This window comes from Odontesthes bonariensis, chromosome 5 (assembly GCF_027942865.1).
Source record: "Odontesthes bonariensis isolate fOdoBon6 chromosome 5, fOdoBon6.hap1, whole genome shotgun sequence".
Taxonomy (NCBI): domain Eukaryota; kingdom Metazoa; phylum Chordata; class Actinopteri; order Atheriniformes; family Atherinopsidae; genus Odontesthes; species Odontesthes bonariensis.
Genome location: NC_134510.1, coordinates 21,327,957 through 21,350,440, shown reverse-complemented (window position 1 = coordinate 21,350,440; position 22,484 = coordinate 21,327,957). Strand labels below are relative to the sequence as shown.

The 22,484-nt window shown below is 43.2% G+C and overlaps 2 protein-coding genes across 2 annotated transcripts; both read right to left on the bottom strand.

The window, feature by feature from the left end:
- Window positions 1–9,593: 9,593 nt before the first annotated feature.
- Window positions 9,594–15,070, bottom strand: LOC142379913 (IgGFc-binding protein-like). Its single transcript, XM_075465290.1, has 9 exons — window positions 14,384–15,070; window positions 13,444–14,011; window positions 12,742–13,340; window positions 12,065–12,632; window positions 11,777–11,976; window positions 11,254–11,634; window positions 10,858–11,144; window positions 10,037–10,087; window positions 9,594–9,919 (listed from the first exon to the last, which is right to left on the bottom strand). Exons 1-8 carry the CDS (start codon window positions 14,975–14,977, stop codon window positions 10,078–10,080), a joined length of 3,207 nt encoding a protein of 1,068 aa, XP_075321405.1. The 5' UTR covers window positions 14,978–15,070; the 3' UTR covers window positions 9,594–9,919; window positions 10,037–10,077.
- LOC142379914 (IgGFc-binding protein-like) lies at window positions 15,009–17,075 on the bottom strand. Its single transcript, XM_075465291.1, has 6 exons — window positions 16,974–17,075; window positions 16,572–16,859; window positions 16,281–16,480; window positions 15,952–16,093; window positions 15,515–15,843; window positions 15,009–15,430 (listed from the first exon to the last, which is right to left on the bottom strand). Exons 1-6 carry the CDS (start codon window positions 16,996–16,998, stop codon window positions 15,095–15,097), a joined length of 1,320 nt encoding a protein of 439 aa, XP_075321406.1. The 5' UTR covers window positions 16,999–17,075; the 3' UTR covers window positions 15,009–15,094.
- Window positions 17,076–22,484: the final 5,409 nt, after the last annotated feature.

The window sequence follows — 22,484 nt, the reverse complement described above, 5'->3', positions numbered from 1 at the left end:
GACGGTGGATGGCCTGCTCACATCATGAGTAAGTGTTCAATGATACAACCTCTGAGATAAAGGTGAACATAAATATGAAATGTTTCCGGATCGCGGGACTTGGCCAGACGGATTTCATGCGAGAACTCTGTCTCTCCGAGTCCAGCGCTGATACTTGACCTGTGACCTCCAATAAACACTTTGTTTAACTTACGACTGCTCCAACTGGTTCTTGGGCTTCCAATATAAAGAATCGGATCTAACAGCTGGTGCCGCGACCCCGTGAATTGGACTGACTCCGAGGAAGGACTGCGGAGCTGATTGAGGGGGTCACTTTGTTCAGACAACTCGAGGGGCCCGAGAAAAAAGGTGAGCAGAAAAACCTCTTATATGAATATATGTGAAATTTCTGCACATTGGACAAGCTAAATTAAGTTGTCTGAATTAAGATGTCCCCTGATCAGTAAAAATCAAAGCATAAATTTACTGTTTGTTTGGTTTATTGAGTGGTCACACGTAAAAGTATATAAACACATATTCTCACATAGGGAAAGAAAATAAGTGTCCTGCAAAAAGTTTAATTCGAACAAATAAAAGAAACCGTGTGAGAGGTTGTCTTCTAAATTGGTATCCTCATGGGAAGAGTCCGTAAAAACGTCCGCAGCTTAGTGGTTAGACTATAAAAATAAAGTGTTATCCTCATGGGAAGGGTCGGTAAACTAATCCACGGTGGTGGTCAGACTGATAAATCATAAAGGACACAGGGAAAGAGTTTTTGTTATTTTTAATGAAACTGTGGGGGTGGTTCGCCATTTGAAGAGATTTTTGCTGTGACAGAATACAGCTCTCAAATGGTTTGTGCATAATATAGCTTTCTTGAAGAGGAAAATTACAGCTGCAGTGAGACTGATTCATAACAAGACAAGATGAGTTTTGTTTTTATGACGCATTCAAAAACAGCCACAGTGACCAGAGAGCCATACAAGAGAAACAATAGCAGTATAGCATTGGATAGAATGGATGAAATAGAAATAAAATTCTGTTTGCAGTTAAAGAGATGCCACTCAACCATAGTAACAAACTGAGAATTTTAGAACATTTTAAATAATTAGAGGTCTGAGCCGCTCTGATTGGAAAAGGAAGATTAATCCGTTTATAAGAAAAGTTTTTGTGACCTCAGCCGGCGCCCTGTTAAAGACCTACATCAACTCAAGAAGCAGCTGCTCCAACTGAAAGGCAAGACAATGAAAAAAAGAGAAATAAGTCATTAAATGGCTTACAAGAGAAATTATTCCAATATTTGGGGTACCAGAAGTGATAAGAACAGACAATGGTACTCACTTCTCTTATGAAGAACTAAGAGAAGTGGAACAGATGTTTGGAACCGGACATAAGCTCGGTGAAGTCTATCACCAGCTTCACAACGACGAGTGGAAAGAGCAAATAAGAACCATCAAAAAGGCCCAACAAACTCTGTGCAGACACACAGTTAACTTGGGCTGAAGCTCTCCCTATGATGTTAATTAACCTGAGATTTACTCCAGAATCCACCATGAATGTTGTCAGGTTGTCCCACATGAGGCAGGGAGAAAATGCCCTGTCCATTTACTACTGCACCAACAGGCTCACCCCCTGTTCTACCACAGTATGAAAACTTGTGTGAATAAGTGAAACAACTGAATAACACGGTGATGAGTATATCTCAACAGGTTACAGAAATACTCACCAAGGAACAGGACCACGATACTTCACTTGTTGAAGTAGGAAACTGGGTCCTAAGGAAAATCAACAAACTTAACTGGTTCTCTCCATGGTGGTCTGGACCATACAAGGTAGCAGAAGCCACAGCGTACTGTGTAAAGGTATGGTTGACAGAAGACAGATTGAGTAACTGGATCCATAAGACGCACTGTACGGCTGCTCAAGACCCGACGGAAAGGACACTAACTGAGGTCCGGACGGACTTGACAACGTCAGTAACTGACAAAAATTAGACAAGAAATAATGAAACCAGCAAGAAAAATGCTACCATGGGGACTGGTTTGTAATACAACAGAAGCAATGGCAATAACGGTGTCAATAACTCTGCTCAGTTCCATATCCCTATGGTGGTGTGCAAGCAACTACAATAATAGTCTCAACACGTCCTCTCTTCCCACTGCTCCACACCAGGTGGCTAAAAGATCGCTGGACAACGGAAACAACCGACTTCAATTACTATTTATTGAAAATCAGGATGGTATCGTACAATTTGATCTGTGCTCAGTCATAACATGTGTGTCAAATGAAGAACTGCATAAAGATTCAGAGAAGTACATCTGTGAGGTCCCTGGTAACATGGGACAGTATAATGAGAAATGGTACCCCTCCAGGTGTCCCTCCTGGAGTTATGTTATAGCAAACACCGGTCAAAATGATTGGGGTTATCATCCTACCAAAGCAAGTATAGGGCCCAACCCATTAAAAACACGATTAACCTTGGTTAAAGATACGCCGGGGCACTCTTGTGATAAAGGAGCCTGTAACCCACTAATACTTAAATTAAAGAACCCCCAAAAATCAGACTCGGGCATATATGTTCTAGGATCTCATGAAAGCGATCTTGATCCTTTAGGCTACTTGCACATAAAGGTGACTTCAAAATCTCAATTAGCAGAGAATAATGCCTTAGCAGCAAGTGCAGAGATTGACACAGGCTTTTCTCAGGAGAATGCCTGGCTAGACTGGGTAAAGAATGCAGCCAAATTAGCTACAAAAGAGGATTGTATTGCGTGTTCCCCCCCCAAGCCAGCTCTACTAACTGTACTATCACTCTTCTCTGTGAACGAAACTTTTTGCATGATGCAGCTACATATGACTGAAAATCCCGATGCAGCCTGCAAACATTTGGAGACCCCCTACCCATTAGCTCCACTTAATGTGGTCCCACCAATGTTCACACCAGTAAGGACCAATCACACCTGTCTAACCAGGTTTACTAGAACTGGATCCAACGTAGGGGACATCCCAGGTGACTGGTGTGCCACTACAATTAATGTCACAAAGTGGGTTAATGCCACTAAACTTAAACAGGCCCGCTCAGACGTGTACTGGTATTGTGGTAAGAATCGGTTGAGGAATACACTCCCTCCCAACTGGTCAGGAACATGTACTATAATATCATTAGTAGCACCGATAAAAATCATCAAAATATCAGCAGCTGAAGTGGGTTCATGGCAGCCCACCCATGGTACTCCCCGCTTAATTAGACGCAGGAGAGATGCATTTAATATATACCACAACTCTCCAACCTATATAGACGCTATTGGAGTCCCGAGAGGAGTACCTGATGAATATAAACTTGTAAATCAAATTGCAGCAGGATTTGAATCATCCCTATTTTGGTGGGCGACAATTAACAAGAATGTGGACAGAATTAATTACATTCACTTTAATGTTCAAAGACTGAACAACATGACCAGAGATGCAGTAGCAGGTCTACATGAGCAGTTAGCCGCTACGTCACTGATGGCCTATCAAAATAGAATGGCCCTGGATTTCCTTCTAGCGGAAAGAGGAGGTGTGTGCGCTATGTTCTACCATGACTGCTGTGTGTTTATTCCAAACAACACAGCTCCAGATGGCTCCATAACTCGAGCCCTTGTCGGCCTCCAGACCATGGCGGCAGAACTGACAAGACACTCAGGACAGGAAAGCCTACTAGCCGACTGGTTAGACAAAACATTCGGTAAATGGAAAACAACGATAACATATGTATTTATTTCACTAGTGGCAGCAGCGACTATGTTTACTTTATGCGGTTGTTGCTGCATACCATGTATTCGACAGCTGTGTATAAAATGCATCACTACGGTTATTGATAATAGGTTTCCTGATACGCCCGCGTATCAGTTAAATCAACACAATGGGGGGTCAATTCCTCTGGAATACTTAAAAGTGATACTCCGGAGTAGATTCAACCTGGGGTCATTTGAACCGTGATATCCAGCCAAGTAGCCCACCCGCAGTTTTTCCGATATTGGCTGAACATCAGCTGAGTTACTGAGTTATCCCGAACAGCTTCGTACAAGGGTTAATGGATCCTGGCAGTATCTCCAAAATTACCACACTAAAATCACATGCCATGACACCAAACTTCTACAGTAGTACAAATATGGTCTGTACTCACAAAGCGATGCATTTGGAAGTTTGAAAATAGTCCAGGAGTTGATTATTATCAACACAAGCCTAATAGCTTCTCTGCAGCTAAAGCTGCGTCGACGTCACTTCTGGAGCTGGGAGCTTCAAAGTAAGATGAGGGTTGATCTACTACTGTAGACAACAAAGTATATGCTATATTCTACATGTTTTTTTTTATGAATTTTTATGTTGTAGAGTTGTGAAATTATTTTATCAATGGAGAAATTGAGCAGCCTTGCTTTGTTGTCTGCAGTAGTAGATCAACCCTCATCTTACTTTGAAGCTCCCAGATCAAGGAAGTGACGTTAACGCAGCTTTAGCTGCAGAGAAGCTATCAGGCTTGTGTTGATAATAATAAACTCCTGGACTATGTACAAACTTCCAAATGCATCGTTTTGTGAGTAGAGACCATATTTGTACTACTGTAGGAGTTTGGTGTCATGGCATGTGATTTTAGTGTAGTAATTTTGGAGATACTGCCAGGATCCATTAACCCTAGTACGAAGCTATTCGGGATAACTCAGTAACTCAGCTGATGTTCAGCCAATATCGAAAAAACTGCGGGTGGGCTACTTGGCTGGATATCACGGTTCAAATGACCCCAGGTTGAATCTACTCCGGAGTATCACTTTAAATGTGCTAGAAGAGGAAGAAGTGGAAGCAGACCCAGAGCATGAAGACCACTGTATATATACCTAAACCCAGATAAAGATATGAAGGTTGCTCAAGGGGTCCCAGAGAATTCTGTGTGGTGTTGTCGTCCGTTGTCTTTGCTTTGCTGTGTTTTGTGTTGTTTTGTTTTGTGTTGTGTCTCTGTGTTGATGTGTTCTCTAAATGATTTGAAGTTTTTCCACAGCAAAAGGAAATTGATGGTACTGAATTCTTCAGGAACGCTGCACTGCATTGAGTTCTATGAGTACACAAGGGGTATAGCAACTGGCCAGTTGTTTTGTTTTGGGGTATTTAATTTTTTTTTTTACAATTTTTGTTTTATTTATTTATTTATCTTTATTTATTTCTTTTTTGTTTTATTTTATTTGGTTGTTTTGGTTTGGGGGACATAAGAAAAATGATGAATTGGGCACTAGGACTGAACCTGTGCCCACTAGTGAGGACAAGAAAGAAAATGTCCTGAGTATAAGATACAGGGCAAATGAAATTTGCTCTGGTGTGCTGCATGATTTGTTCTCCGACTAATTATTAATCCACAGATTCAGAACCACTACAGGACTCACAGCCAAGCAAAGGACAAGGAGGCCATCTGAAATTCTGGAAGGCCGTGCCCATCATGCCAAGATGATGGTTGAACAAGCACACAATCTTCAAGCATGGTCAACATAACGGAAATTCTCTCTTGAAATTGTCCTAAAAACAAGATTAGTTAGGGAAAAGGGATGCTGAAGATCCCTCAGGAAGTGACGTACTGGTGACCTCTCCTTCCAAGATTAGGTCCGGATCAGAATGCTCAATTGATGTTCAGCCATGAGGAGAACCAAGCACCAAGCAGTGACAGGATTGGACCAGAAGAGACTGCACGACTCGTCACGTGGACATTAAAAAAAAAAAAAAAAAATTGTATTTGTTCATATGTTGTATTTCATGTAATTATTAAGCTGATTAATCATTTTTTGGGTATAAGTCAACCAATCATTAGTATAACCATTGCCAGCGGGGTGGCTCGGCTGTTTGGAGCGGGACCTTAGACACTGAAAGGTAATGAGGTGGTCGGTCGCCAAGTGGAAACGGGGCCATAGGAGAATTTTTCCCGGTTCAGCCATCGGGTTTTCGCTCCTATTCGCTGCAAACGGTGGCAAACGGTGGACGAGCCTGCTGGTAATGTTAATTGCCTTATGCACTGTTTGAGTTCCAAGATGTTAGAAATTTTTTGTAGCTTCGTTATTTATTATTATGTGTTATGATGGTGCTTATGGGTGAGCAGGGCCTTGACACTGCTCAAACCACATATAGTTTTCCACACAGAAGATGGGTTCGGGGCCACATACACACAGAATAATATAAATATTTATCCTTGCAGACACGTAGAGGCGTGACACTTATAGTTTTTAAGAAATGTGCTCATTTGCAGAGTTATAATCAGTGGGTTATGAAGGTCTCAACCCTCTCGGAAAGAGGTTCTGTTCCGAGCAAAATGATGGAATACTCCTGATAGATAAGTTTTTGCTAACGCATTAGAATTGTTTATTATTATTATTGTTTATTATTTTCCACATGCCTGTGCAATGAAGACTTGCTTGCTGCTGATAACGCCATGAAGAACAGCTTACGCATTGATGCTTACATAATGATGACAAAAAATCTCCTCTGGTTGTGCTGCACCTTAAAGTGGCCACGGACTTGCAGTTTGGGGCCCTGCCAGGTTGGCTGCCGCTAACGGGGGTGACACAATACAGAATATGACACTCCGACCTCATTTTAAGGTTGACATGATGAAATCATGCCAAGAGGGGGAATGTCATAAATTGACTTTATTCTTAGACTTTATGTATTCATATTCTGTAGTTCTCTAGATAATCTATGTTCCTAGTTTGTACGGTACACTCTGCTCATACACCAACACTTTAAGATGACATAGCGGGATAAAATAACTGGGTCAGATAAAGCGTCTCTTAGGACAGATAGGTCTGATACAGTAGATGCACGCCTGAAACAACACTCACACACACACACACACACACATCGCTTATCACATCCAAAGAACATGACGAAGACGGTGGATGGCCTGCTCACATCATGAGTAAGTGTTCAATGATACAACCTCTGAGATAAAGGTGAACATAAATATGAAATGTTTCCGGATCGTGGGACTTGGCCAGACGGATTTCATGCGAGAACTCTGTCTCTCCCAGTCCAGCGCTGATACTTGACCTGTGACCTCCAATAAACACTTTGTTTAACTTACGACTGCTCCAACTGGTTCTTGGGCTTCCAATATAAAGAATCGGATCTAACAGTACAGAGTCTTTAAAACACATTTTATTATTTGTGAAAACTTTATTTGGTCATTGAAAATTCAAAAAGTTCCTCTGAGCTTTCTTTCTTCTTTTCATTTGGACCATCCAAAACCATAACCTGTATGAAAAATAATTAAATACGGGTTTAATCATTGATCACATGATATAAATGATATCAAACACAATTTAGAATTTGTGAAACCTTTCTTTGTCCCAAAATTCACAGAAGTCCTCGCCTCTCCATGTTCATTTTAATTTCCATGAGGATCTCCTGTCTTTCACTACATAGGAAAAAGAAAAAGTTCATGCATTTTACGTCACTAACTACTTACAAGAGTCTTCTTCACTTGTTGACTTTATTCTCATGTTCTTTTATCTGGAAACAATGACTTCTCTCACCTTTCTTCCATCTGCCCGTGGTTAACCTCTGCCACCGATTCAATCCGTTTCATTTTTCTGACTACTTCCAGAGCCTTTATTGTTGCCTGCATCAGACATCCCATAGTACAACCATTAATAAGCCCTATTCTGTATTGGATGCTTTGATGAAATCTGCATCACAAATTTATTGCTGTCATCTCATTAATCTTTCCACTAACATGTGCTATCATTTCAGACCCTGCTTGTCTTCTCCTGCTCCCATCATAGTCATCTTACCTCCCAGACAGGACCTTCACCGCAGACAGTGCTGCAGATATCGTTGCAGGGAGGAGAGAAAGGAGGCTTCTGATTGGTCAACTCTACATCCGCTCTACACTATGCGTATTTCCGGTTTGCTAACCGGCTAATAGTGACGCTAGAGTGAAGGCTCTAGCATGTTTTTTTTTTTTTACTTTATTAGTAATTGAACAAAATAACAGTTTACAAATGTGAGCATAACGCCAAAAAGAAGATAGCCAGGGGGAGCATAGGAACAATAATAATAATAATAATAATAAGATGACCTTCATGATGGACTTACAAAAAGAAAGCTAATGAACACAAAGACATATGTGCCAAGGAATCTCTTGTAAAAAAAATAAAATAAATAAAAATTAAAAATAAAAAATAAAAAACGTTAGGAATTATGACAACAGTTCGTTCATAATCCCAAGTTGGGAACAGGCCCAAATAGTTGTTTTTGCTTTTTTATTAGTTAAAGGTCTAATTGTAAGCAGGTATTGCTTTAATTCAACCAAAAAGACAAAAAAAATATGGTTTTCTTTTAAAAAATTTGTGTTTGTGTATGTGAAATTTAGCTTTAAAAATTAGTAAATTAATAAAGAAAATCTTTCGATTCATTTTAGCACTTTGTTGATAGCCAAATAGGACATGTTCCCAGAACAACTGAAAGCTTGCAAATATTTTTAAATCAATATAATTACAAAAATGTTGCCAGAACTCTTTAGAATGAGGACATAACCAGAACAAATGAGTGATGGACTCGGGGCAAAGATCACAGAAGGTACAGTTCACATTAATGTTTGAGTTGAATTTCTTCAGGTAGTCTTTAGCAGGGTAGATCCTGTGAATGAGTTTATAGGACACTTCTTTTACCTTGTTGGTGAGAATAAAATGATTTGGGAGCAACCAGGTAGATTTCCAAGATATATCAGACCGAAAACGATTCCAAAATGGAATGACAGCAGGAGTAGAAGTCGTCTCCAGGCTCTAGCATGGTTGCCGCGTCTGCTAGCGCGAGCGGTGTTGATGACGTCACGATTTCGTGCCCGCCATATATAGTGGCGCAAGTCGATGCGCCAGTAGTTGCAATTTTCTCCGTCACAGAGGTGGCACTGCTACGTGACGGTTACCTCTACTCTACAACCACGAAAGTGGAGAAAACAATGCCGCTGTCAAGAGCAGGAATACTGTAATTAATGATACTGCTGCAGTTTTCGGATCATTTTAAATTTTTAATTCAGTTAATAGAGGTGAAGGTTTGAAGCCCCCCGGCATCAACAGAGTCTCTGCCCTCTTCTTTGCCTTCACGTATCTGTCCCGTAGCTTCTTCCACACATTCTTACAGAACTCTCCCTCTTTCCCCAAAGTTCTGCCAATCTCTGTGCACCAGTTTTGGGAGTTTACGTGCTCCCTGTGCTGTTTCACTGCAGTTTCATACAGCTGCCTGTACAAACGCACCTCCTGACTGAGCCGGTCTCACATCGGTCCATCCAGTTTTTCGTTGGTGGCGCCGCCAAGTTACAAAAATCGACTGGTGCACGACAACGCGCTGCGCCGTCTGTTCAAGGGAAGCGCCATGCTTGAAACGTCATTTTGACGTCACGGTGCGACACCGCCGTGACAGACGCGGCAACCATGCTAGCCCTCCTACTCCAAGGACCTTTCTCTCTAATCAGACTTTAGGTGGAGATGGGATTTCTCTCACCAGCTGTAGCACCATGTCACGTTGATGGATTGCTGTACACGTTTTCTGGGAGTTTTGTAATAGTTATGTTATTTCTTGAATAACTGGAGCGCACATCATTTTGAAAGCATTTTTATTTAGCAGTCAGAACAGCAAAGGAGACACCTCTTTCACAAATGCATTCCCAAAGTACAGTGAGACATTTATTATTCCAGACCGTTTCCTTTTCCTAAATGAGGTTCTGTGAAAAAGCGATAACATGCTGAATGTTTTTCCCTCTCCACTAGATGGAGATGTTGGACAAGAGAGAGCCACAAGGCTCGACAACTCCGAAGAGAACAATAGAAGACCGGATTGCCAAGAAACAATGAAAACTACTATATGAATCAAGAGGAAGCGGTGAAGTGTGACGAGGGGGCTTGTAAACAAGCAGCTCTTCATCCTGTTAAACAGAGGGAAAACACAGGTATGTAAACCACACTGTACAGCCATTTCATTCATGTGGATGCACCCGTCCCCAATTTTGAGAGGAAACAATTAGGTTTTTTTTTCCCTTTACCTGTCTACCAGATGTTTTCATGAATGCAGAAACCAGCATCTCTACAGACCACTGCAATGAAAAGGGACACTGTAGTCAAAGTGGCACTTGAGGAAGTAAATTCATGTCCACAGAGGCACAACAGAGATCACAAACAATGCTTATGAAAATTGTTTTCTTAAAGCTAAATGCAAGAGCAAGCACTGATTCTCTGGGGTACTTCTTGTTTTCAAAGTGATGAGGCAACTCCGAATAAAAAGAGGAAGGGGGATACCCAAAACTCTCAGAAGGATTGACTTGAGGCTAGGATGCAAAACTAAAGGCATGGACCCAAATTAATATTGCACCCAGATGAGTCTTAAGTGTCTTTGGACGACAAGCAGTGATTGGATTGCAAGCTTCGTAGCTTTTGATGGCCATGCCCGTCAGCTTCACCTGCTTTTTAATCAGTAATTACCACAGGGGATTCTCGGGCATTTCTTAATTGAATAGAGCCAAATGCAATTAAAAATTACACATTCATTCCTTTAAAAGGGCCCCGTGGAGTCCTTGTTTAGTTGTTGCTGTTAAGAGAATGAGCAGTTGAATGGTCACAGCACTGTCTCATCTCTTCCTGATCGCTAAGTGATTATTTTAGTTTGCACGGTAAAAAAAATAAAAAAAATAATAAAGGCTTCCTCTTTACCTGGAAGGTTATGAGGAATAGGCAGTCAGGCAAGTTCAAATTAACACGAGAGGCACTGATTTGAACATGTAGTGGAGCATAGAACTATCATTGTCATAAATAATACAGGATTTTATCTTTACCACAGAATATGCCTGCATGTTCTTCAAATTCTCACCATCTAGAAAAGTCTCCAGCGCTCCAAGAGCTAACAACTGCCGACATATCAGTGGTGATTTTCCCATCTGCCGTCTTCAGATCATCTTTAGAGTTGTTGTTGTAGTTGCCACAGGCGCCGCACATTTTACCAGACATGCTGCCGTCAACAGTGACAGTGACCTCCTGTGAAATTGAGTAGATGACCCGCACACCTGATGTCCTCTCAATGACCACGCTTCGGTCTGAGACTTGGACTGATAGCTCGTTTGTCACTTTGCTGGGAAGAGTCAATTTCTGGCCATTTACCTGGAGGACACGAAAGACAGGGAGATAGAAATAGAAGCAAAAATAATTCAGATGGATTAAAAACAAAATTTGGCTCAGCATCAAAAAGCTCATGTTCAAAGCTCCTCACCCAGGTCTCATGTTGACTGTTCACTGTCACGATGGCATCCTTGAAGAACACATACACAGTAGCAACAGCCGGAGAGGCGCTCTTTATGCATTTCCTGACATCCACAACTACACGGAACCACTGCTTAGCAGCTTCATCACACAAAGACGCCACCTCGAATGCCCCTTGAGTTCCAATCGCTCCAGACATATCATCGAATGAGCTCAGCTTGCCAACTTGGCTGATTGTGCAGTGGCCCTGTTTGATGTGACAACCCCTGACCCCATCTCTTACATCACAAACGTCCCCATTGGTACAGGAGAGCTTTTCACATTTTACCAGTCCAGATGCCTGGCACACACACTTGGACTTACAGTCTTTGTCCACCACTGTTTGGCCCACCTGAAACACAATTTGTGGTGTCATAATAGCTTATTTACCTGTCAGTGAAAAAACTATTCTTACAAAAAAATGTAAGTTATTTGTAATTTACATGGTTACAATATTTGGAAGAAAAATAAAATGAAATGTCGTAAAGTTTTACCATCAGATATCTGCCATTGTGCACACAGCCACATTTTTCAAGGGGTACACACTGGATGCCATCAAAAACAAAGCCGTCATCACACTGGCATCCTTCAAAACAGCTTTCAGAGCAAGTAACTGGGCGAATGAAGCTGGCACACGTCCCACCACAGGTGTCAGCACACACCTCATAGTGACTGTGTGGAGGGCAGGAAGCAGCTACAAGAGGACATTATTACAAATGAAATGATAAAGCACGGATAGCATGTACACATCCTCAGTTCAAATATTTTGGTGTGTATCTTACGGCAGAAGGAGATGCTTCTCCAAGGCTGGATTTGAACTCCTGCGTTCTGGCAGGCCAGTGCGTAGGCCTGCACGCTGTTACACAGCGTCTCTTTGCTACCATCCATTGCACAAACATCAAACACACAATTAGACACATATGCTGCTGGGTCGATTTTACTGTGGCATGATTTGAAAGGCCCATTAGGTGCGCTCATGATGCCGCAGGAGTCGGGTTTTCCATACAAAGTAACCTTGCCCTCATCACATACTGGACACTGCCCTCCACAGCCACCACACACATGACCGGGTAGGTTCACCACCCACGCCTTCCCAAAGTCATCGATGTTGTTTGTTTGTTTGCCACCAGGAAGTCGGAAATCATCTTTCCAATTTTTGTTGTAATCACCACAAAGACCACACATCTTATCCTGGTATGTAGAGGGAACAATCACCTCAACATAATACACAGTGCCATAAAGGACCTTCAGTCCGAAAGCTGTTTGGACTACTATATTGCGACCTTCCTGGACGACAGTGAGACGCCCTTCCTCAAGAGTGAGAGGAAGGTTGAGAAGTTCATCATTCACCTGGTAAGAAAATGTTGGGGGAACATAATTATTGTGAGAACTTTTGTGAGGAAACTGAAAAACATGTAACACGTAGATGGAAGTGTTTCTGATAAAATGTTGAACTCACAATGACTTTCCATGGCACTCTTTGCTGGATGTAAATGACATAGCCGTGCACTGTCACCGCAACTGACTTGGTCACAGCCACTTTTCCATTTCCATACTTTTCATTGCCCTGAGTCACAGTAAATGGTGTGAGCTGGCCTTTGTCATCATTGCAAACCTTGGCCAGCACGTAGACACAGTTACCCTGGAAGTCAAATCTCCGTCCATCAAAGGAAATGTAATGCGGGTCACCTGAGGCCACACACTTTCCTTGCCCTTCCGGATGGCAGCCTTTCACCCCTTTTACAAGCTTACAAACTTCTCCGGGACGACACATGGCCTTTTGGCAAGACACAGCTCCGTTCTCTCCACAGATGCACTGCTCCATACACTTATCTTCAGGGTAGAATATATCCCCTTTCTTGTAGTATTGACCTTCGTAGGAGCACCCACAGTCTCTGACGGGCACACAGGTATCCCCACTCAGTAGGTAGCCTTGGTCGCATTCACAAGCTTCTGCACAACGCCTGTGGCAGGTGGCGATGGAGGTTAAGCTAGCACAGGTGACTGGACAACCCGAGGCACACAGGGTGTAATGGCTGTTATCGGGACACTCCATTGCTATGAGATAAGATGAGACCGGATTAAAGATGACAGACACTCAAAACAACGTCAAGACAAAAATTAAACTATACTGTAACTGAAAGCATAAATTCTAACTCACGACAAAATGCGTCTGTCCTCCAGGAGTGGATGGTGATTCCTCGGCTCTGACAGGCAGACGCATACACTTCCACAGCATCACACACTGATCCTTGGTGACCGCGATAATGACAAACATCATAAACACAGTCCTCCATGTAAGGAGCAGGGTCCACACGGCTATGACACTCTCTGAAAGGCCCTGCCTTGTCACTAATGATACCACAGTACTTGGTGGTTTCGTACACTTTCTTCTGGGAATCTGAGCAGGCCTGGCACCACGCCCCTTTGCAGACTGATGAACAACCTGGTGTGAGAGCCACCTGCCAGCTCTCCCCCATGTTGGCTCCATTGGGGGCAGTCTTGCCATTTGGCATGGTCAGGTCATCCTGAGCTTTCCCATTGTAGTTACCGCACATACCACAGACGGCGCCCTGGTAGTTGCTGGGCAAAGTAACACTCACCGTGCTTCGCCAGTCGAAGCTCACAGTGATACCAGCAACTGTCTCAGCCACAGCTGTACGCCCGCTCAGAGACACAGCCAGCTCATTATTGTAAACCAGAGGCAGTGAAGCAAGCTGCCCATTGAGCTGAAGAGCAGAGAAGGAGGGAAAGAGGGAGGAATATTTTTAGGAGATTATAGATTTAATAATTCTGTGGACCTTGTTAATCCGTTCTTATGTGCATTTAAATCTTAGTTTAATTAAGACTGCCTGGATCAAAATTTTAATATGCAATTAAATATACATGCAGAAGAGCATGAGGGATGTCAGAATTAGCGCGGTGACAAAAGGAATTATCATCCACTCCTTTCAATGAGGCTGAGAGGATCTGTGCTGTTATTTTCAATAATGCGACTACATGCTGTGTCCTATTTCTCATCTCTCCGAAAATGCTTATAAAAGCAGAAAAATCTGTAATCATTTATTACATCACCAACTTCCATCATTATCCACACTTACCAAGACCTTGTAGGGATATTCTCTGCTGATGATGAGAGTGGCGCCATATATTGAAAAAGTGACTGTCCGTGTGTAGGACACGGCCTTGCTTCCCCGGTGGTCATTCTGCACAGTCACGTTGAACGGCACCAAACCGGCCTGCTTAGAGCAAAGACCAACCAGCTGATAGACACATGTGCCCTGGAAGTCGTACCTGAGGCCATCAAAAGTGCGGTAGTGTGGATCACCCGAGGCTGTGCATGTTCCGTAACTGATGGGTCGGCAGGCACGCTCTCCGTCCAACACGGTGCATTTCTCGTTGGCAGAGCAGGAGGCCTCACGGCATGTCACCATGCCCAAAGTTGTGTCACACACGCATTGACGACCGCAAGCCTCATCTGCCCAGAACTGCTGGCCTGGCTTATAGTGGCGGTCCTCAGAGCAACCACATGTTTCAGCAGGCACACATACGCCAGCACTGAGGACATAACCTTTATCACACACACAGGCCTCCACACATGCATCTTCGCACTTCTGTTTTTCCTCAGGGAACGGGCAGGATGGCTGGCAAGGGCTGGCACAGTCTTCATAGCTGCTGTGACGCTGACAATTCATTGCTGGATGTAAATTAAATTGGGACAAGCGTTAACCAAAAAAAGGTTAAATATTTGATTGCAATCTTGAGTGAAAGACTCAACTTAAATACTTAACTTAAGTTTCCGCTCATTATCATCACAGGTAGGACAGTTTTTTTTGACACGTGTCCCAACAAGGATGGTCCTTGTCCTGATCAGGTGTTTGCCAGCTCTTGCCCCACTCTGTCACTGAGGAGACAGCTTTGCCAGCTGGATTCTGGAGCTCATCACCTCTGTTACCATTGAAGTTGCCACACAGGCCGCAGACGCTGCCGAAATAGCTGCTGGGAAGCTTGATTACAAGATTCCAGTTCCAATCATAGGTCACTATCAGGCCAAAATTTGTCTCAAGCACTGCAGAGGGCCCTCTTTGAGAAACAGAGACTTCTCCGTCACCCAGTTGTACAGGAAGATTCAGCAGCTCCCCATCCACCTGTATATCATGCAATGGAAAAAATAAATACGCTGCGCACACTGAAATATAACAGGTTGAACAGACAAGAGGCTAAAATCTCACCGTGACTCGACCAACTTGGTTCTTTCGCATGGTGATTTTGAATCCATGCACAAGTACATCCACCTCTCTGACATAGGAAACTGCTGTGTTTCCCCGGTTATCATTCCTCTCAGTGACGGAAAATGGAACTAGACCATCCACATTCCCGCAGGTCTTTGAGATGACATACTTGCAGGTTCCCTGGAAGTCAAAGTTGTAACCATCGAATGTGTGGTAGTGGGGGTCACCCCATGCCCAGCAGGTGCCCGTGTACTTGGGGACGCACACAGCCTCGCCCTTCTTAATAAGGCATTTTTCCTGGACACGGCAATTGGCATCTTTGCAGGGATCTGCAAGAAACAAACAAACTTTTTTTAAAACCAGCTACAGCTTTTTTTTTTGGGGGGGGGGGGGATTTACAAAGTTAAAAAAGATCATTTAAAATTAGTAGGTCTTGCCTGTGTTGTAACATTCCCTGATTCCTTTCTTGACCATGCATTCAGTGTTTGGAGGACAGGAGTGCTTTTTGCAGAGAAGGCCTGTCGCTGGATCACAGGTGCACTTATTGTCACAGCCTTCCTCATACACGACTTCACCAGGCTAATGACAGAGAAGTTCACGGGGGCATGTTAGAAAGAGATAGGAAATTTCCACAAATTTAGGTTATTTTCTACCAACAGTCTCAGAGGAAATCCTTATTGAAAATATCTCAAATCAACAGCAACTCCACATTGCTGAGAACGGTAATAAATTAACTTTTTGTACAGAGGGAGGAACTGAATTGTACCTTGTAAGTTTTCCCGTTTTCATAGCAGCCACATTCACTCTCTTTGACACATGTCTGTCCATTAAATAAGAAGCCAATATCACATTCGCATCCTTCTGTACAGCCGGTGGGGCACTGAACAATATCTGTGAGGCCGGGGCAGGAAGCGGCACAGCTTTCTGCACACACCTCATAGTGACTGTTGGCTGGGCATTTCATGGCTGCAGTATCGCAAGAAAAAGAAAAATATATTAGGGAGGAATCAACGCAACAACCAATTTTATCTTTTTGAAAATATTCGTTGCCACTTACGACAGAAGGAAGGAGTCCTCCAGTTTTTGACATCCACTCCTACCATATGACAGTTGTAGGCATAGGCTGCTACGCTATCGCAAAGCACCTTTCCATCGCCATTGGAGGCACACATATCAAACACACAGTCATCAAAATGTGCCTGTGGGTCCAGTTTACTATGGCAGGCTGCAAACGGACCTTTGGGTGCTGTAAGAATACCACAGTAAGTGGTCTTTGAAAACACAGCCTTGTGGGCTTTGTCGCAGTCAGGACAGTTTTTCCCTTCACAGCCATTTTCACACACCACTTTGGGAAGAAAGAAGAGAACGCTCGTAAAATACAACAAATGAATTCCCATTTGATAAAGTCACACTAATGTGAGCCATATTTGAATGTTTTAATCATTTCAATATCAATCACCTCTCCATCTTTTGAGCACTTGCATTCTTCCTGACACTGCCCACTGGGATAAAACACTTCTCCAATGCGGTAGTAGCGTTCGTTGTAGATGCAGCCACACTGTGAGAAGGGAACGCAGCGATCTCCACTGAGGATGTACCCTTCGTCACAGGAACAGCTCTCTTCACATTGACCCTGGCAACTTTGAGGAGAAGACAGAGTCTTGCAAGTTGCAGGACAGGCAGTTGCACATAGTTCATAGTGGCTATGTGGGGGACATTTCACTGCTGCGCAGAGGGGGCAAACAACAGTGAGCATGAAACAGAAGAAACACATCAAAATACATGTCTGAACGTGAATATTCTTCTTTTGAATGAGAGTAAATAGAAATTCTGTTTTTAAATTGGATGTATTCTCACCACAAAACTGTTTGGTCCTCCAGCTCTCCACCTTGACTCCGATCGCTTGGCAGGCAGACATGTATGACGTAATAGCCTGACACAACACATCCCTCCTGCCCTTATAAAGGCATACATCATAAACACAGTCTTCAAAGTGGCCAGCTGGATCCACCTTGGCATGGCAGTGACGGAATGGTCCTTTGGGGTCCCTTATCATGCCACAATAATTGCCCTTTTCGTACTGCACTTTCTGGGTAATGTCACAGTCGGGACACACCCCTTTACAGCCTCCTACACAGCCTGGGATCTCGGCCACACGCCAACTAGTACCAAAATCTGCTGGCTTTATGGGTTTTATACCATTCTTGGGGATCAGATCATCATGGGGTTTCCCGTTGTAGTTGCCACAGAGGCCACAAACAGCTCCCATGTAGTTGCTTGGCAATGTTACAAACACAGCACTTTGCCAGTTGAAGGAGACTTTGAGGCCAAAATCTGTAGTGACAACAGCATACCAGCCACTTTTATACACAGATACCTTTCCTTCATCCAGGGTGATGGGAAGGTTGACCAGCTCGTTATTCACCTGAAGGAGAGAACTTAGAGTTACTTTAATGCTATGATCAAATATTCATTGAAAGTAAAGATTGTAAACAGAATTAACTGTGATGTACCAAATGTTTTGCATCTCTTACCATAATTAGGCCTTTGTGTGTCTTTGTAATGACAATGCTGTGGGAGAACACCTTGATCCTCACTAACTTGGTGTAGGAAACCACCTTGCTGCCCCGGTGATCATTCTGCACCTGGATTTCAAAGGGCACTAACTCTGGGTCCTTGGAGCAGAGTGCTGCAAGTTGGTACACACATGTGCCCTGGAAGTCAAACCTCTTCTTGTCAAAGGTCACATAATGGGGATCACCTGTGGCCTGGCAGGTGCTGTAGGACACAGCCTGGCATTTTCTTATTCCATCCACCACTTGGCATTGCCGCCCTGACCCACAGCCTTTATTCTGGCACTCCACACGTCTGCTTCCAGGCACACGTTTACACCATCGCTTGCAGTCTTGGTCAGCCCAGAACGTATCCCCAGCAGGAATATAGTGACCCTCATAGGTACAGCCACACTTAGCAGCAGGCACGCACCTGTTTCCACTTAAAACAAAACCTGCATTACAGGTGCAAGTCTCCACACAGGGGCGTTTGCATTTGGACGGGGCATTATGGTCAGAACAAGAGGCAGGGCAGGCATTACCACATAGCTCATAGTGGCTATTGGCTGGACATTTGGCAGCTTTAGGGAAAAAGGTGAGGAGAGTGAGGTAAATGCTTATAACAATAAATGTCAAAGAAATTAGTCAGTTTACTCATTAACATTAGTAACCAAACCTACAGCATTTAGCCATCTTCCTCCAGTCTTGAACCTGGACCCCAGCATCCTGGCAGGCTTCGGTGTAAGCCTCCAGAGCTTTGCAAAGAAACTGTCGAAGACCATTTCCCATGCATAAATCATATTTACAGCTCTCAAAGTATGCTTGTGGCTCAACAAAAGCATGACATTTGTTGAATGGACCATTTTCTTTACGCGTGATGAGCCCACAAAACGAGTCACTCTCCCACTTTTTCATCTGGTTTTGGTCACAGCTACCACATCCGCCAGCGCAGTCATCTCTACACTGAGGATCTTTAACCAGCCCTGGCACCTTCCAGCTGCTACCAAAGGCCACAGCCCCATTTGCCTGAGTGCCGGAGGGGGTGGCAAAGTCATCACTGGGATTGCTATTGAAGTTCCCACAGACACTGCACGAAAAGAGAGATTTGTGTCACTCTGGACGGCAGTGAACATCCGCGAATTTGCCTAATTTTCGGACGCACCTGGGCGCTTGCAGGCAGACAAACTTTAAGTTTGTTGAGCGAGAAAATCGTCAGAAACGAACCCGACTCGCGGCGGGCTCTCACAGCGGGGTGCTAATGGCCCAGCGATTAGCACCCCGCTGTGAGAGTGCCTGGACCTCTCACTGGCCTCGCTGGTATTGGACGAAAAAGGCACGTGATTACATGAAAAAGCTCCTGTAAAGCTGACCGCCCATTGGCCAATTAGGTTAATATATGCATACTTTATATGGGCATATCATTCAGCAATTATGATTAATAATTGTGATTATGATTACTAATATTCCTGGGATGTTTGTGTACTTCATATATTCACGTCATTCTTATAAGCTGCACTATGACTAGGCTATGAATGCAGGCATGAATGACTGCATTCATAGCGTGAATCAATGTGAATCTATTGAGGAAATGAAAAAGGAAACTTTTTTTTTTAAAGCGCTTTTATTGCCACACCACACAATGTACATAGCTTACATTGTAATAAGAACCATGTTGATAATAAAGAATTTAAAACTATATACACACACTGCTGTAGCCTACAATATACACATTAAGCCTAAACACTGCCGTTTGGAATCCGCATTCTTCGCATTACTCCGGTCCCTGCAGGGTCTGCGGGAGTTGTCAGACGTCCTCATCCCTGATCAGAAGCTGGCTTCTGGGAGCTGTTGGAATAACCAATAAATAATCAAAACATAGTCTAGCCATGCACAGCATATTGACAACTTGTCTATAAAGTAACAAAAGTCATATTGAGAGCGTATATGTTCTTACTCTCTTTCACTCTTCTGTGGTGAGACTGTGAGTATTTCGGGTTGGCTTCAAGACGCGCCTGTAGCACAGCACACAGGTCCGTCACGCAGCTAAAAAAAACAAACAAGAGGAATGAATAAAATGACCGGTGCTTAAAAGTATCAGTGCCAGCCGTGGTAAAAGTCAGCGCCGCTCACCCTCGATAGTGTCCCCGTCTGCCTCTCTGAAGTTCGGACTGTTTGACACCGCCTCCTTCAAGCGACTCGTTACATCCATATTGTGAGGTGACAATAGCCTGTAAAAACAATAGGCCTATGGTTAATAAAAAAAAACTGCATTGACGTAACGTAACATCGGGTCCAACTCAACTAGATATTGGGAGAACATTCACTTATTCTTACCCTTGACCTGGATTATAATGCCAAGGTGAGTTATGCAGGCGGCGAACTGCTTCCTATAAATTTAAAACACGAAATACATTTTTTTAAATAAAGCAACTTACACTGGTTTTCACGTGATGGACACAATTAAGTTGAGTTTAGCCTAAAGCCACAGTCAATAACCTACTCTTACCGCGATTTTCGGATTCTGTATCCGCCTTCTCTTGGGGGTGCGCTCTTCAACTTCTCTGGAATGCAACTCCAGTCCGTTCTCGACGGCCATCTTGCCTCCAACCTAGCGAATCTCTGGTCGATTCCCTCCAGAACCCTCTCCACGACCGTATCCACAGTGCTGGCCACCATACGAGACATCCCGGTCATAGCATTCAACAGGACTTTCATTTGATCTGCCTGTAAGCAAGTGAGTAAGTAAGTTTAATATACAGCACATTTAAAATCAGCGAGAACTGTCCCAAGTGCTGTACAGTGTCAACAAGACTAAAATTAAACAATCAAATGGTCATGTGCAAGTAGAAAAAAACACACAAACCTCTAGACCCGCAGAGAGTTGCTGGCGAGTTGAAAGCAAGTCGTCTTCCAGCCATTGTATTCCGCAAACCAGGGCAGTTTTCACAGCACGGGACCTCAGCGATTTCTGTCTCCCTTTCTGCCGCCAGATCTGCTCCTTAAACTTTTTGTTTACACTGCACGACACAATGTTTCTCATACGTGATTGAACGAGAGCTTATGCGAGCCGTTAAGCTCCACCAATCATATGCGTATACGTCATTACACGGAATACTCGCGAGACAACCTCCCGTCCTTTTGCTATTTAATGTTGTCTGACCACAGCTGGCAATTTGCACCGTTTTGACACAAAAATGGACTCTGCAAGGACAAAGAAAAGACCTCGGCGATATTGTGACCATTGTGACACCAAATTAAGCCATACACAATAAAACACTGAGCGCACTACTGCACATTATGTATACAGGCCAGATTTCTATATTTTTATTTCTATATTTCTATTTTATTTAAGAAACCTTTTAGAATATTGCTGTTGCATGCTTATTTTATCTTTATCTTATCTTTATTATTATACATTTGGACATCCAGTGCGGGCAACAAAGAAAAGAATTTCATTGTTCAGGGAAACAGGTTTCTAACTGCACATATGACAATAAACCTTTGAATCCTTGAATCCTTGAATTTTGCCCACAAAAAGCGGTATTACAAAAGAGGTGTTTGGGAGAAAAAAAAACAGATATGCATCACCTGTCACCAGCAGACAGCGTGCACCTCTTCTTTTTCAAGACAACACAGCAACAAACTTGGCTGGAGTTGGAGGTGATGGGGATGAACGTGTAGAAACAGGCCTGCCCACCCCCCACCTCACCTCACTTGAAAATGACTGTGGCAGCTCCTGACCTGATCACTGGCATTTACATATTAAAGGCTCTCCTAAGTAGGGGAGGGGAGGGGGGCATGGGGGAGCAGTTGCCAGGTCAATTTGCGACAACTTGGGCCAAGTTTTCACTTTTACCACCGCAAATGCAGGGGCTTAACGTATGCAGACATGTAAGGGGCCACATACATCCAGAAATCCCTCTTTTCATGCAGTGAGAGTCCACACGTCTTGCCAGCGTAATTGTCAGACAAAGTGATAACAAGATTGTGATCCCAGTCGTAACGGACTGTCAGACCAAAATCAGTCTCTATGACCACAGAGCGGCCGCTCTGAAACATATTCAGTTTGTCGTCCTTCAAGACAATGGGCAAGCTCCACAAAGTATTGTCAATCTGCACAAATACAAACAGGAGATTTTACATTTCAATATGTCATATAAACAAATGATGAAAACTAAAAGCACAATAAATAATTAAAAATGTAACAGACTCTACAAGATTGTTAACGATAATCATCATTTGCTGACAAAAATATGACCCCCTTACCCTTAAAACTCACCCCTTTTCTTTGGCTTTTACCACCGTCTAGGTTGTTTATTTTATGTGCACAGTTTTGTTTTACGATGTTTTTATTGTGTTTATTTTAATGTACAGCACGTTGGTAACCTTTGCGTTTATTTAAAATGTGCTTTATAAAT